Source organism: Eubalaena glacialis, chromosome 7 (assembly GCF_028564815.1).
Source record: "Eubalaena glacialis isolate mEubGla1 chromosome 7, mEubGla1.1.hap2.+ XY, whole genome shotgun sequence".
In the NCBI taxonomy this organism is placed as follows: domain Eukaryota; kingdom Metazoa; phylum Chordata; class Mammalia; order Artiodactyla; family Balaenidae; genus Eubalaena; species Eubalaena glacialis.
In genome coordinates this window covers 45,285,735-45,300,274 of record NC_083722.1, presented here as the reverse complement: position 1 = coordinate 45,300,274, position 14,540 = coordinate 45,285,735, and the positions used below count along the sequence as shown (strand labels likewise).

The window sequence follows — 14,540 nt, the reverse complement described above, 5'->3', positions numbered from 1 at the left end:
CCATTTAACAAGTAGGTACAATTATTAAGTTGAAGAGAATATTTTCATAAAGGGATACTAAATTACATTTCATTGGAAAAATATGTAAGAAGATATAATTGAGAAAAATATGAATGTTTATTTACAAAAACAGACTGTAACAACAGAACACTAACAGACAGTAAATCATAAGTGTACATTAAAATCTTTTAGTCAAAATAATACATTTGCTGTAATCAATAATAATCTAATGAAAATACAGACTGCTATGTATTATCTAGAAAGGTAAAAATGATTTTCTTTTACAATAATTTTTGAAGAAAACTACTTTTACATTATAAAATAAAAACCCCATTTGAAAAAAATTTTTAAACACATAGGTTTAAAAATAACGAAATACTGATGACATTGATAGGAGGCATTGATATGTATTGATATGTATTGATAGATACACACAAAAAAGGGCGGTCAGTGAACAGACGCACAAGCCAAAGGCCTGGCACCCAGATCAAGCTTTCCCATATCTCATGCTCCTCTTTTCCCCGTTTAGTTACAGCACAAACCAAGCTAAAATGCTACCTCAACTTCTCTCTCTCTTCACTTCAAAACCACAGCTCATAAATACTTATCTACTGTGACAGTTAATTTTTTGACCATCAGGGTGTCCAGACCTCCAGTCAGACGTTATTTCAGGTGTGTCTGTGAGGGTGTTTCTAGATGAGGTTAACATCTGAATTGGTGGACTGAGCATAGCAGATGCCTCCCCCATTGGGGGGGTGGGGGGGGTGTCTCATCCAATCCTCTGCAGGCCTGAATGGAACAAAAAGGCCAACCCTCCTGCGACTAAGAGGTTATTTCCTCCTGCCTGAGGGCCATGAGCTCAGACGTGGATTTTTTCCTGCCTTCAGACTCAAACTGAAACACCAGCTCTTTCTTCCTGGGTCTCCAGCCTGCTGCTCACAGAGTTTGGTGACTCAGCCTCCATAATCACACGGGCCATTCCATACATCTTTTTTTGTACACGTGTACACACACACACACACACACATACATATTCTTTTGGTTCTATTTCTCTGCAGAACCCTAACACACCTACCTACTTAATACATCGTATTCTTAATGAAAAGGTCAAAAAACATTTTCAAGTAATAACATATAATGATGTCAGTGACACAGCAAGGTTCTCACATAGCTTGATGAGAGTCTAATTTAAAGCCTTTCCAGTCATTTCATAGCATGATAGCACGCATCAAAACTTCAAAACCGTCTACAGTTTTTCACCAGGTAAACTGGTTCCCTGGTGAACATATACAGAGGACATAATCTGAACTATAATCAGATTTATGTGCTCAGGGTATTGGTTGCAATAACACTTATGACAGAGTCAAATAGACACAACCAAGCGTTCAATAATAGGGGAATGATTAAGTAAATTATATCACTTTCAAATGATGTGTTGTCATGCAACTAACACAAATGATATTTTCAAAAATGATTCAACAACCTGGGAAAATGATCATAATATAATGTTAATTTTTTAAATGGGAAAAAACAATGATATCTAGCTATCTAGACTAAAGAGAAAGGCTAAAATGTTGACAGTAATTATTTATGAATGAGAAAATGACGGGAGAATTTTCTGTATTTTTCATACTTCTGATAATCAGAATATGTTACCTTTAAAATAAAAGAAATATAACATTATCCAGAATTATTTGATTTATTATTATTTAATAAACATTATCCAAAATCATGTTTAAAGAAAACTCTATTCAATGATAAATTTAAGCTTCTACGGACAGTTATCAATGAAAACAGTTTTTAAAAGAAATCTGTAAAAACTGCAAGAGCTTTTTATAATATATTATAAAAGAGGCTGAACTTTTTAAAAAAGTATAAAGCTAGAGACGTGTTATGGACTGAACTGTGTCCTAAAGTTCATCTGTTGAGGCCCTAACTCCCAATGTGACTGTATTTGGAGATAGGGCATTTAAAGAGGTAATGAAGGTTAAATGAGGTTATAATGGTGGGACTCTAATCCAACAGGACTGGGGTCGTTCTAAGAGGAGGAAGGGACACCAGAGAGGTGGACACACAGAGAAAAGGCCACGTGAGGACACAGCCAAGAAGGCAACTGCTGGAAGCCAGGAGAGAGGCTTCAGGAGAAACCAAATCCTCCCACACCTGGATCGTGTACTTCCAGCCTCCAGAGCTGTGAGGACGTACATTTCTGTTGTCTAAGGCACCCGGTCTGTGGTATTTTGTTACGGCAGCCGGAGCAAACTGATACAAGACATAATAAAGGGTCATTATAAAATTTACTTGGTAAATATTCTTTGTCCTATAGTTTATCTTCCCTAAGAAGAAACAAACAAGAAATAAACAATAAAAAATGTGCTTCATCCCACAGTGCTAAGCCATAGAAGGGACGAGAAACCATAACGTTATTAGCTAGTCCTACTTAAGAGAAATAATGAATAGGAGTGGGAATCTGAGAAGTATGAACAGATTTAAAGGCAGTTCTCAGGTTTACAGTGATAAATGTCTATCTAAAAATTCCCTGTGATGGGCTTCCCTGGTGGCACAGTGGTTGAGAATCTGCCTGCCAACGCAGGGGACGCGGGTTCAGGCCCTGGTCCGGGAGGATCCCACGTGCCGCGGAGTGGCTGGGCCTGTGTGCCACAGCTGCTGAGCCTGCGCTCTGGGGCCCGAGAGCCACAACTGCTGGGCCCGCATGCCACATCTACTGAGGGCCGCACGCCTAGAGCCTGTGCTGCGCAACAGGAGAAGCCACCACCATGAGAAGCCCGCGCACCACAACGAAGAGTAGCCCCTGCTCACCGCCACTGGAGAGGGCCCGCGTGCAGCAATCAAGACCCAATGCAGCCAAAAATAAATATATAAATAAATAAATTTATAAAAATAAATAAAAATAAAAATTCCCTGTGAAAGATTCCACATAACACAACAGAATGCATTCTAAACTGTTTTCACTTTATTTGTTCTCAATATTTCTCGGTCCTGAAAATAACATTACATGTACATGTATGTATATATGTCTATACATATTACATACACACACACACACACACACACACACACACACACACACACACACACATTCCTACAGAAATACAACTCAGAACGCAATTTCAGTTATAACAACTACTGGCAGTTTACCTACCAAGAAGACGACTCTTCATTCAAGCATTATTTTACATCTTACATTGCTGTTTCGATCTTACCCTTTAAACTGAATCCACTTTCCCAATCTTTTGTTGAGCAACTATTAAATTAATACGTGAGTTTCTTTTTACCTAAATGAAACTGTAGACACACTTACAGAATTTTCAACTACATTTCGGGGCATATTCAAAAAACAAACCTTTTAGTCTTCAGACCAAATCAGAATTTCAGTTTCTGCTCTGATTTTTCAAAATTACCTTGTCTGGATCCATCTTTCCTCTGATAAATTCCTGCTTCCAGAACTGCAATGCCTGTTCCAAGGTTAGGCCAATGCCCTTCAGGAAGAGGCCGTACTGCATGCGGCCCCCATGACGAAGATGGTGATTTTCCCGCAGGGCTTTATGTAGCTGACGCATGCAAGGTGGGAAGGATTTGGTAGAAAGCTACAAGAAAAAAGAGTGTTTTGTTATTTATCAGGTCCCCCACAATATTTGTTGCAAAAATCAATCTAATTTGCAAATCATAAATTCAGTTTAATTGGAATAAAAACAAAAAACCATAAGGAAGTTATTACTGTCTCACTGTGATTACAAATTCTTTTTCTTATTAATATTTTAATATTGATTACATGTCAAAATGATAATATTTTAGATATATTGCGTTGAATAAAACATATTATTAAAATTTATTTCACCTATTTCTTTTTTTTATAATTTTTAATTAAACGTTTTCTTTTGAGATAACTGTAGATTCCTATGCAGTTGCAAGAAATAATACAAAGAGATGTCATGTACCTGGTATCCCCCAAAGGTAATATCCTGCAAATCTGTAGTATATTATTACAACCAAGATACTGACACTGATACAATACACTAGTCTTAGATTTTCTCAGTTACACTCACGTGTTCATTTCTGTGTACATGTGTATATAATTTTATGTAATTTTTTCACATGTGTAGGTTCATGCATCCCCCACCACAAGGATCCCTCATGTTTCCATTTTATAACCTCCCATCTTCTGTACCCTGCCCCCCGCCATTCCCTAACCCTTGGCAACCACTAATCGTTCTCCGTCTCTAAAATTTTGTCATTTCAAGAGTGTTATACAAATAGAATCATATAGTTTAATGTTTTGAGAGTGGCTTTTTACTCAGCAGTCCCACAAAATTCATCTAAGTTGTTGCAGGTATCAATAGCTCATTTTTTTTTTATGGCTGAGCAATAGTCCGTGGTGTGGATGTAACACCATTTGTCTAACCATTCACTCGTTGAAGGACATTTGGGTTGTATCCAGTTTGGGGCTATTTCAAACAAATGAGTGTACAGGTTTTCATGTAAACCTAAGATTTCATTTTCCTGGGATAAATGTTCAAAAGTACAATTGGTGAATCACAGATGAACTTTCAAAATAACCCCAATACAAAGTAAAACATAAAAATAAGAAAAATGGTTCTCAAAATGTGAATTCAAATAAATGTGCTCAAGAAATTAACAATTAAAAGAAAACCTTTTTCGAACGTCCCTGGTGGCACAGCGGTTAAGAATCCGCCTGCCAATGCAGGGGATATGGGTTCCAGCCCTGGTCCGGGAAGATTCCACATGCCGCGGAGCAACTAAGCCTGTGCGCCACAACTAATGAGCCTGCGCTCTAGAGCCTGCAAGCCACATCTGCTGAGCCCGCATGCCACAACTACTGAGTCCGCATGCCTAGAGCCTGTGCTCTGCAACAAGAGAAGCCACCGCAATGAGAAGCCCGCGCACCGCAACAAAGAGTAGCCTCTGCTCGCCGCAGCAACTAACCCCAATGCAGCCAAAAATAAATAAATAAATTAATTTATTTATTTATTTTAAAAAAAGGAAACCTTTTTCATCTATGGTCTCAACTGCGTTCTCCCTGACCTCCTCAAGCATCCTCCTCCCGAGACTTAACTCCCACCTCTCACGGGCTCCTCAGCAGGTTCAACTTTGCCCATGAGCAGGGGCAGGTCTCACTTTGCTCCCTTGACTGACCAGGCTGCTTCTTCATCTTTCACAGTAACAACTTCTACTTGATTATAATTTTTCATAGGAAGATGACCTATTCATTCCAGACTCCAAAAGCTCAGAGTCTCCCCCTACTCACCATTATAACTCTTGTTTCCAAGCATTAAAACCTCACCTGTGTATTTTTAATTTATTTTAAGTAATTTGGTAATTGTCTAAACAAAGATTAATTATGGCTGACTCAGTTTCCCTTTTTTGGGTAATGTAGAAATTCTACAATGTATTAAAGAGAAATTCTATAAAGTAAAAGTATAGTAAAGTGTGCACTCTTTCATTCTCCTATGGAGCCACAAAGTGAAGCTGAAATGAGCTGCCTACTAATCTAGTGGCAACACAAGATGGGAGCCTACCCTTAGTGTCATGGAATAAATTTTGTATCCTCCTCAAATTTATATGCCAAGTCCTAAACCCACGACCTCAGAATGTGGCTGTATTTAGAGCTGGGACCTGTAAGGAGGTAATCAAGGTTAAATGAGCTCATGGGAGTGAGGCCCTGGTCCAAGGTGACTGGGGTCCTTCTAAGCAGAGGAAGAGACACGGGGAAGAGCAGCCACCTAGAAGCCAAGGAGAGAGGCCTCAGGAGAAACCAAACTTGCTGATACCTTCATCATGGAATTCTCGCCTCCAGAACTGTGAGAAAATAAGCTTCTATTGTTTAAGGCACCCAGACTGTGGTATTTTGTTACAACAGCCCTAGCAAATGGATATACTTAGTATTTTCCATTTCTCCTTTACTAAATGTATATGGTATTTAAATGTAAACAATAAACACTATTTAGCTGTCATCACTTAAAAAGAATTCCCCCTTCGGAAAACTGATTAAATTCTGTTTTTATTAGACTACAAATAATTTTCTGATTTTTTGGTCTTCCTATGATGAAAAAAAAAAAATCATATGTATAGCACATGGGATTTCTTTTAAAAATGATTGGCAAGCAATGAAACAACATTCTCTCCCATCTCCCCACCCGCAAAATAATCTTTGGTTGAAGAAAATCTGTGCTTCCTCCATTGACAAAGGTTTAAGTTTAAAAGGATGAGATGCTTACCGAATCGATCTGATCTAAAGAAACCTTCCCAACATTTCCCTGTGTACTGTAGTCTTGACCAGTGTACGAATGACTAAAAATAAAAAGAACAAAGTATTAAAATAGGATTTGTAAAACATATTTTGATCACTTCAAAGGAAATCTTTAACATTCTGATATAAAGTCACAAAGAGAAAACATTTTACACATACCTTAGGAAAAACATAGCCAAGTGTTTTAAAGGTATTTAATAGAATACATTTAAGTAACTTTCCCAAAATTAATACAGAAATACAGTGCTCATCTGGATCTCCCGATTCCTAATCTAGGGTGCCATTTCCATTTCTTGGAAGCAATATGCAAGTTGTTGTTAAAGTTAACACCTCTCCCACTGACCCCTTATAACAGCATGGCAGCAGAGCTAGGAATAAATGGGAGCTTACGTCCAGAGCCATCACTCAGTAGGCCCTTGAGTGAGTCACCTAGACTCTCCACACCCCAGAATCCCTGTCCATCAAATGGAGATGACAGTGCCTGCCCTGCAGTGTTGACAGGAGGTCAGAATTGAAATACCTTTTGTTAAAGGACCCAACATATAGTAATCACTATTCATTAAAATAAGTAACATGTGAACAGCACTTTACATGTACAAAGAGTCCTTATCTATATCCTCTAATTACATCCTCAAAACAACCCCAAGAGAGCAGGTTTATTTTACATTTGAGAAGTGAGGAACTTGTTAGATGAGAGAGCAAGTCAGCAGTGCAGCAGGAACTCAAACTTTTTGACTCCCAACTTCCTGTTTCTTCACTATACCATGCCATTCTCTTCCCTGTGATACATTCTCCTCTTGTATTATTTAGAAATTAGGAAATATAACATGGCACATACTACCTAAAGCCCTCCACCTGTGTACATTATCATCTCCTTGACACAACTCCACACCCATAGCTCCATCAACACTGACTCAGATGCAGACATTCAGGGACCACGTGGCGAAGAACAGGTGCAAGGTTACATAGAAAACCATAGTCAAACTGTGGTTTATGCAGACTCCACAACTAAAGGGAAGTTCTGGAGTAAAGTATCATTACAATAACAAGGGATTCTGGACGCTCTACTTTCTACCTGCTCAGCACTATAGCTTCTTGCTGCTGGATAACATACACCCTCAAGATGCTCTGTAGAAAGGCTGTTGTTCCTACAATCAATCAGGTTACTGATTAAACAATGGGCACGGATTATGAAGCACAACTACTGGATATCTCGGGACGTTGCAGCCACTGAGTAGTTCAGCTCAAATAATGAACAAATACAAAATTCCTATATAATGGTAAAATGATGTACAAACATGATTATAGTCACTGAGTAGTTTTCTCAGCCCAGATTAATGCAGTGTACAAAGTACAAAGAAAAGATGTATAAAGAGGACACATATGTTTGCCTGAATGCCAGTATAAAATGCTTGTTCCTCAAAGTTTTAATAGAATATGCAAAAGGACCAAATTCCAAGAAAAAAAAGTAAGAAAGAGAATGGTAGCAATGATAAATGCAAAGAATTTACTGGGTATAAATAACTACAGAGAGAATATAAGGAAACCGTCAGACATCATACTTCTAAAAATATTATAAATAGACAAGAAGATGGTCACCAGCCAACCCAGTAAGGGCAAGTGTGGAACCCTGGAAGAAAAGTGACAGAAATGAAGAATTGAAGCATAAGAATTGGGAATGAGATTCCTCTTCCACTCATTCAGACTCAGAGAGGATAACTTATATCTTGGTTAAAGGAGTTGGTACGTCACAGCTATTTAATACATACTTGAACAGTTATGGATAGATGAAGCCAAGGGGGAGGATTTTCAGATATAAGAAAGACAAATCATGAGAAGCAGTGTATCCAATGATCTGCAGGCAGAAAGAACCATAAAAAGATTTTGGACAAGAATTCACATAATCAGGTTTATACTCAAGAAAGAAAGCAGTATAGAGAAATTACTAGAAAGGGAGGGATTGGGAAATGGAAAACCAGTTGGTAGAATATTGCAATATTCCGGGCAAGAGAAGTTTTTGTAAAGACCTGCAGTGAAGTAATGGCAATAGATGGAGAAAGGAAGGCAATCAAGGTAAAAGAAGAAGGAACAAATAGTGCTGCCATGAAAGAATAAAAATCCTTGGGGCTTCCCTGCTGGCGCAGTGGTTAAGAATCTGCCTGCCAACGCAGGGGACATGGGTTTGAGCCCTGGTCCGGGAAGATCCCACATGCCGCGGAGCAACTAAGTCCGTGCGCCCCAACTACTAAGCCTGCGCTCTAGAGCCCGCGAGCCACAGCTACTGCAGCCCGCGCACCTAGAGCCCGTGCTCCACAACAAGAGAAGACACCACAATGAGAAGCCCGCGCACCGCAACGAAGAGTAGCTCCCGCTCACTGCAACTAGAGAAAGCCCGGGGAAAGCAACGAAGACCCAACGCAGCCAAAAATAAATAAATAAATAAATTTATTTATTTTTTAAAAAAATCCTTAATAACAATTCACATTAGCTTGTGAGACTGGACCTTTGGCTTTTACTTGGAAGTGCCCAGGGATGTTACGAGATGAGACTCCTAACAGCCCCCAGGACAGGTAAGGCACCTTCTACCACCCTCGGAGCCCGGTGGCAGCTTCATATCACACAGCTTCCAAATGAATGCAGCTGCTAGACTAATGAGCAAAAACATACATAATGAACTGTCAAAAGATAGTCTTAGCTTCATGATTTTAAAAACTTGGTCAATTTTATGAACAAACATTTCTTAATCATGGTACTGGGGAAACACAGAAAAAGTAATAAAAACTCTTTATTACTTTTTTTAATTCTTAAAAAATTTTTACCGTAATTTTTAACAGTAAAAACAATTTCTAATTGGTTCGATATACACACACACAAACCCAGCAGAAAATACTGTTTTCAACTCATTTTAAATAATCACAGCTTTAAGAAACACTCACTGTCACTGATGTACAGTTTTAACAAAGGGGATTTAGTCAGCATAAAAGCTTTCCTGCTTCTAACCTTCCATAAGAGAATAAATTGAGATGTAACACAAATGTCATTTTTTTTAACACAGCGGACCAAAAAACATTTTAATGGGCCACAAAATTCAAATTATGTCACTAATCACTATCCTGCCAAATATAAAGAGGAAGTTTTGATTAATCAGAGAATCTTAAAAAGTCAAGATTTGATTTAATTCTCAGTTTAGCCACTAATTTGCCACAAGTAAAAAAGAAAAAGCATAAGTCAAACTATGCATTAATTATTCATCCATAAATGTGGACAGTAAGCGATTAGGAGCTATAGTGATTTATTTCCATCCTGTATGCTGATTTATCTTCTATTTGCCAGAGTATCAGGTGAAAGGCACTAAAGGTAAAATGGTATCATTTTTCTCAAGTCACCAAAAAGCCAGAAAAGTGGTGAAAACAATAAAGATGTGGGTCCATGAATATTGAGTTATATTAGAACACTGTCTGTGGTGAAAGGCGACAGTGTGTGTTTGCTAAAATGTAGCAATTACACAGCACTGTACAAGCAACACAAACACCTTCACTCCCCAAACAGAACTAGAGAAACGCAGCAAACCCAGGACAAGCCTTACTTTTTTAAACACCATTAGATTGTCAGGCTCTCTATAAGAGACTTCTTCTACATCCCAGTCGCTGTCCTTTTCTAATTACCTTTTTTAAAAAAGCTTCCAAGAGTCTCTGTACAGCTCCTCAATCCCTCATCAAGCACTTTTGTGACCAAGGAAGAGTCACAAAGTAGTGACGGATCCAAAGATGACCCAAACAGTACGACGTGATGAGATGATGAGAGCCCCAACAAGGCCGCAGAGAACAGGCCCTTCTCAGAGCAGTGGGAGGAGGACAGACCGCATGCAGCCCCGAAAGCGCACCTCAGAGGGAGCTGCCCAGGGACAGCATCCAGGATTCTGAAGGTCATGAGAACGCTGCTGAGATGACTGAGCAGACGCCTGCCAAGCCAGCGGGACCAGCTCAAGGCCGAAGGAGAGGAGGTTGACCATCAGGGAGAAGGCGGGCCTGGGCGGCAGAGGGGAAGAGCAGGAGACCACAGTCAAGGAATAACTGAAAAGTCACAGGCCTGGTTGTTTTAGTGTTTTTACCATTCACAGTTGAACAATTTTATATGTATTAAAACATTCTTAAATTTTGACCCGGTTCAGAAAAGTATATGATATGAGTTTATTAGGGTTGTTGGAGGGTTGTTAAAAGTAAGCATGTGATAAGGAGGTGACATTTGGGGATAATAAAAAAGTCTGTTTTTCTCAGCATCTAGAGGGTTAGCACATATCAGATGGACAGGCATAAAGACACAAGCAAAGCCAAGGAAATTTCACAGTTTATAGACGAAGATGTTGGGTTAGGGGGCAAAAGAGACAAGCAAAGGCAAGGGGGAAAAAGAGCTGAAACTGGGCAGGTAGGTCCTGAAACGCAGGTCTCTGAACAAAAACCGTTAAAATAAAGAGCCAATTCTATCTCCTTTTGCAATAACATAGTGCTAAATCATGACTTTAATAAAAATTTGAGGTTTTGTCAAGTTTAAAACCTTTAAAAACCGAAACCTGTGCATAATAGTATTTTCTAAGAAAACTGAATTTTGCAAACACAGAAGTAATTCAGTGTTTGTCCTTGGTTATTTTGCTCTGTTTTGTTATGAGGTGATGGTCCTAAGTTATCCAATCTACTATAAGAGAACCAATGGTACACAAAATATATAAAAGCATCTTCTTACTGTTGCATTTGTTCAATAAGCCTACATGCAACTTAATTAAAACTCAGTCACATCTGAGGAACTTTTTCCTCCCACATTGTCTTGCTCATTAAACAGTAAGAAGTAAGCAGAGTTAGTTTTCCAATAAGGCTAAAAATCACAGTAAACAGAAAATTGTAAAACCAACAGTTTCAACAAATTAAGAGTTGAAAGGAGAAGAGACTTTCAAAATATCCATAACACATATTTACATAACCATATTTGACATGATCCTATTTTCAATCCAATTAAACAATCCGATAGGGGGGTGGCAGGAGGGCTAAGGCATAACAGAGACAGGAAGGCACAATCAGTCACAGCCACACAGAACCAATTCTCCCAAACACTACCACACAAACATCGAATCTACACAATAGAAATGCAGTGGATATATAAAGAGGTAAATCAGAAACACATACATCTGCACACATCTGATCTGTGAAAGGCAGACCCATGCCTGGTCTTTGTAGCAACAACAGAAATATAAGCCTCGGTCGGTACACCACCAATGTCAACACAAGCACTTAGGTTTCAACAGGGAGTCACTTTTGAGTGCTGAAAATAAGAGGCGAAAACAAAAAGAAGAAATTATATGAAAGTGGATTTGTGGGTCTCATGACAAGATTAGCTGGTTAAGGAAAAAAACCTTTCCTGCTGTGGCCCTGATCTCAGCACATGACGGCCCATCACAACTCTGCTCGAGCGGCCTTCACAAGTCCCACCACTGAGACACAAATGCCACAGGACACAGCTGGCAAAACGGGTGGCACCTCTCCAACCATTTTCCCGTTTTCCGATCAGTGATGCAACTTGAGGGAGGGAATAAGGAGTAGTGGAATAGTTGTAACATTTTAGGAATTAGCTGCAATTCTGCTTCATTTGCGTAATTTTTCCAAGTCCAATCTGCCCAAAGCAATCAGGGAGCACAGCAGAGTGAGCCAAGCAGACTAACGGGGAGCACAGGTATCAGACCTGCTGGTCCTGTCTGTGCTACACTCACTGTGTGACTTTGCTTTCAGTTTCCTCACTGGGAAACAGGGGTCACAAAAGGGGTCACGAGGGCTTCCCTGGTGGCGCAGTGGTTGAGAATCTGCCTGCCAATGCAGGGGACACGGGTTCGAGCCCTGGTCTGGGCAGATCCCACATGCCGCGGAGCAACTAGGCCCGTGAGCCACAACTACTGAGCCTGCGCGTCTGAAGCCTGTGCTCCGCAACGAGAGAGGCCGCGACAGTGAGAGGCCCGTGCACCGCGATGAAGAGTGGCCCCCACTTGCCGCAACTAGAGAAAGCCCTCGCGCAGAAACGAAGACCCAACACAGCCAAAAATAAATTAATTAATTAATTAAAAAAACAAAAACAAAACAAAAACAAAAAAACCTTCCTCGAGCAAAGGTGCAGTCTAGGGCAGGATCCTCTACACCTATGTAAAAAAAAAAAAGGGGGGGGTCATGAAAGTACCCCCTCCGAGGACTGCTGTGAGGATCAAATGAGATGTCTATAAGAGTTTACTGCACGATTTTTCACTCAAATTGTTTTTTTTAATTGTGAATAATATTTTATTTAGTCATTTTTGTTTACAACTGAAACTCTGGGAATTCAAAATTAATATCCTTGCCCGTGAGCTTCTTATAGACACCAGAAAATGTTCCAACCTTGTGTTCCACATTGTTCTGCTGTGCTTTATCCAAATGAACCTTTATGAGTTGGCTGCCAACCAGCTTCACGCGGATTCTCTTGCCCACAATCTCACTTGGGAAAACCAAGTCCTCCAGGATGGCATCGTGCACTGCTGTCAGAGTGCAGCTCCTGGGATGCTTTTGCTTATTTTTTGTACGGCTTTTGCAAGTTGGCTTAGGCAGAGTTCTCCTCTGCGCGATAAAGACAAGGTGCTTCCCGCTGAACTTCTTCTCCAACTCACATACTAGCGGACCTGGATTTTTCTGGAAAGATTTCAGTTGAGGAATGGGAACAAGATTATGATAGCTTTCCGACCACCACCAACTTTAATTTCCTCAGCGGTCGTGATGTTCAGCTCCCGCAGCTGGGCTTTCAGGTACAAGTTCATCTCCAGCTTCAGGAGGACCTGGGAGATGCCCAACTCAAACTCATCTGGCTTCGCACCACTGGGCTTGGCAATCTTCACGCTGGAACTGAACATGGCCTCGACCTTGCCAATGCGGCCAACACTTCACTCAAATTGTAATCATCATTATCATCCAGGCCTCAATTTGTTACACGTGGACGTTTTGGTTTTGTTTCTCTCTACTCTTTAACATTCACCACTTTCTTCCCTTGAATATCAGGAAAAAAATGTATTTCTTTCCTACCTTCTTTATACTATCACATAAAATATTTAATCTTAAAGTAGAATTTAGATGTCCTTGAATAACCTGATGATCTGGAAGGTTTTATTTATAGCTACACTCTTAGAAAGTTTCCACAGGGCAAAACTTCAACCTCAAACACTGCAGGTTTCAATGGAATCCAGCTTTGCAGAGCTGCATATCCAATATGGTAGCCACCAGCCAACTGTGACTAAGCTGCACTTGAAATGCAGCTTAGTCAGAATTAAGAAGTTCCATGAGTGTAAAATTTGCACTGGATTTCAAAGACTTGGTATGAAAAAATAATGTAAAACATTTCATTAATAAATTTCCCTATTGATTACATGTTAAAATGATATTCTGGATATGAGTTAAGTAAGATATTACTAAAATTAATGTCACTGAAGTAATTTAAAATTACACATGTGGCTCGTATTTGTGGTGCTCATATACTTCTGGACAGCACTGTCGTAGAGTGAGGACAGTGACACGAAGCAATCAGGTGCTTCCCCTGAGGACTAGGTCCACATGCAGAAACGCCAGTTGACCTACCCTGACTTCTATCTGCCAAGTGAAGATCAGACTCTGCTGGTCATAAGTGGAATACAAGCTGCAACTGGGCCACTAAAGGAATGCCTCAAGTCAACTGTAAATATGCTTGTTTTCATAACACTGTGCTTGGGAATCAAGGTTCCAAACTTGAGTCACACCTTCCCATTTCTACTATCAGGGAAGCAATCGTGAATTCTGATTAGCTTGGAGGTAACCTGAATCACTGGGGGTGAGGGTGTGTGTATGTGTGACACATTTTTGTCTGGGAGTCTTTGGGGCTGCGTGACTCACCTCAACACTTAATCACAACAGTCCATTCTCCTCTCATCTGTAAGAAGCTGTGCTGGGGGCCGGGGGGGGGGGTGGTGGGTATGAGTCCAGAAGACCGCAGGACCCTGGGCTAGGCCAGACAGAACCCGCCTCCTATCCTCAGGGAGCACCTCTACACCCTCCCTCCCCACCAACAAACAGCCTCTGAGGTTCATAAAATAGTAACACATAAAACACATTTCCTTTCTTTGTCAACTATTTCCCAGTACTCTTGAAAGAGGTTAACTCTATTCACTGGTTTCTATCTGGCAACTATAGTTTATCATATTTTAAAAACTGGTATCAAA

The 14,540-nt window shown here is 40.0% G+C and overlaps 1 protein-coding gene and 1 pseudogene across 3 annotated transcripts in view; both read right to left on the bottom strand.

Moving 5' to 3' along the window:
• The window catches only part of PRIM2 (DNA primase subunit 2), a 287,537-nt gene that overhangs the window by 85,802 nt on the left and 187,195 nt on the right, over positions 1 to 14,540 (bottom strand). For 2 of the 3 annotated variants that reach the window (XM_061195198.1, XM_061195199.1), the window contains exons 9-10: positions 6,258 to 6,330; positions 3,423 to 3,608 (exon numbers count right to left, since the gene is read on the bottom strand). In XM_061195198.1, coding sequence (XP_061051181.1) covers positions 3,423 to 3,608; positions 6,258 to 6,330 — 259 coding nt within the window. The remainder of the gene's footprint in view (positions 1 to 3,422; positions 3,609 to 6,257; positions 6,331 to 14,540) is intronic. The other variant, XM_061195200.1, reaches the window with a different exon arrangement.
• Positions 12,622 to 13,205, bottom strand: LOC133094573 (small ribosomal subunit protein eS7-like; annotated as a pseudogene).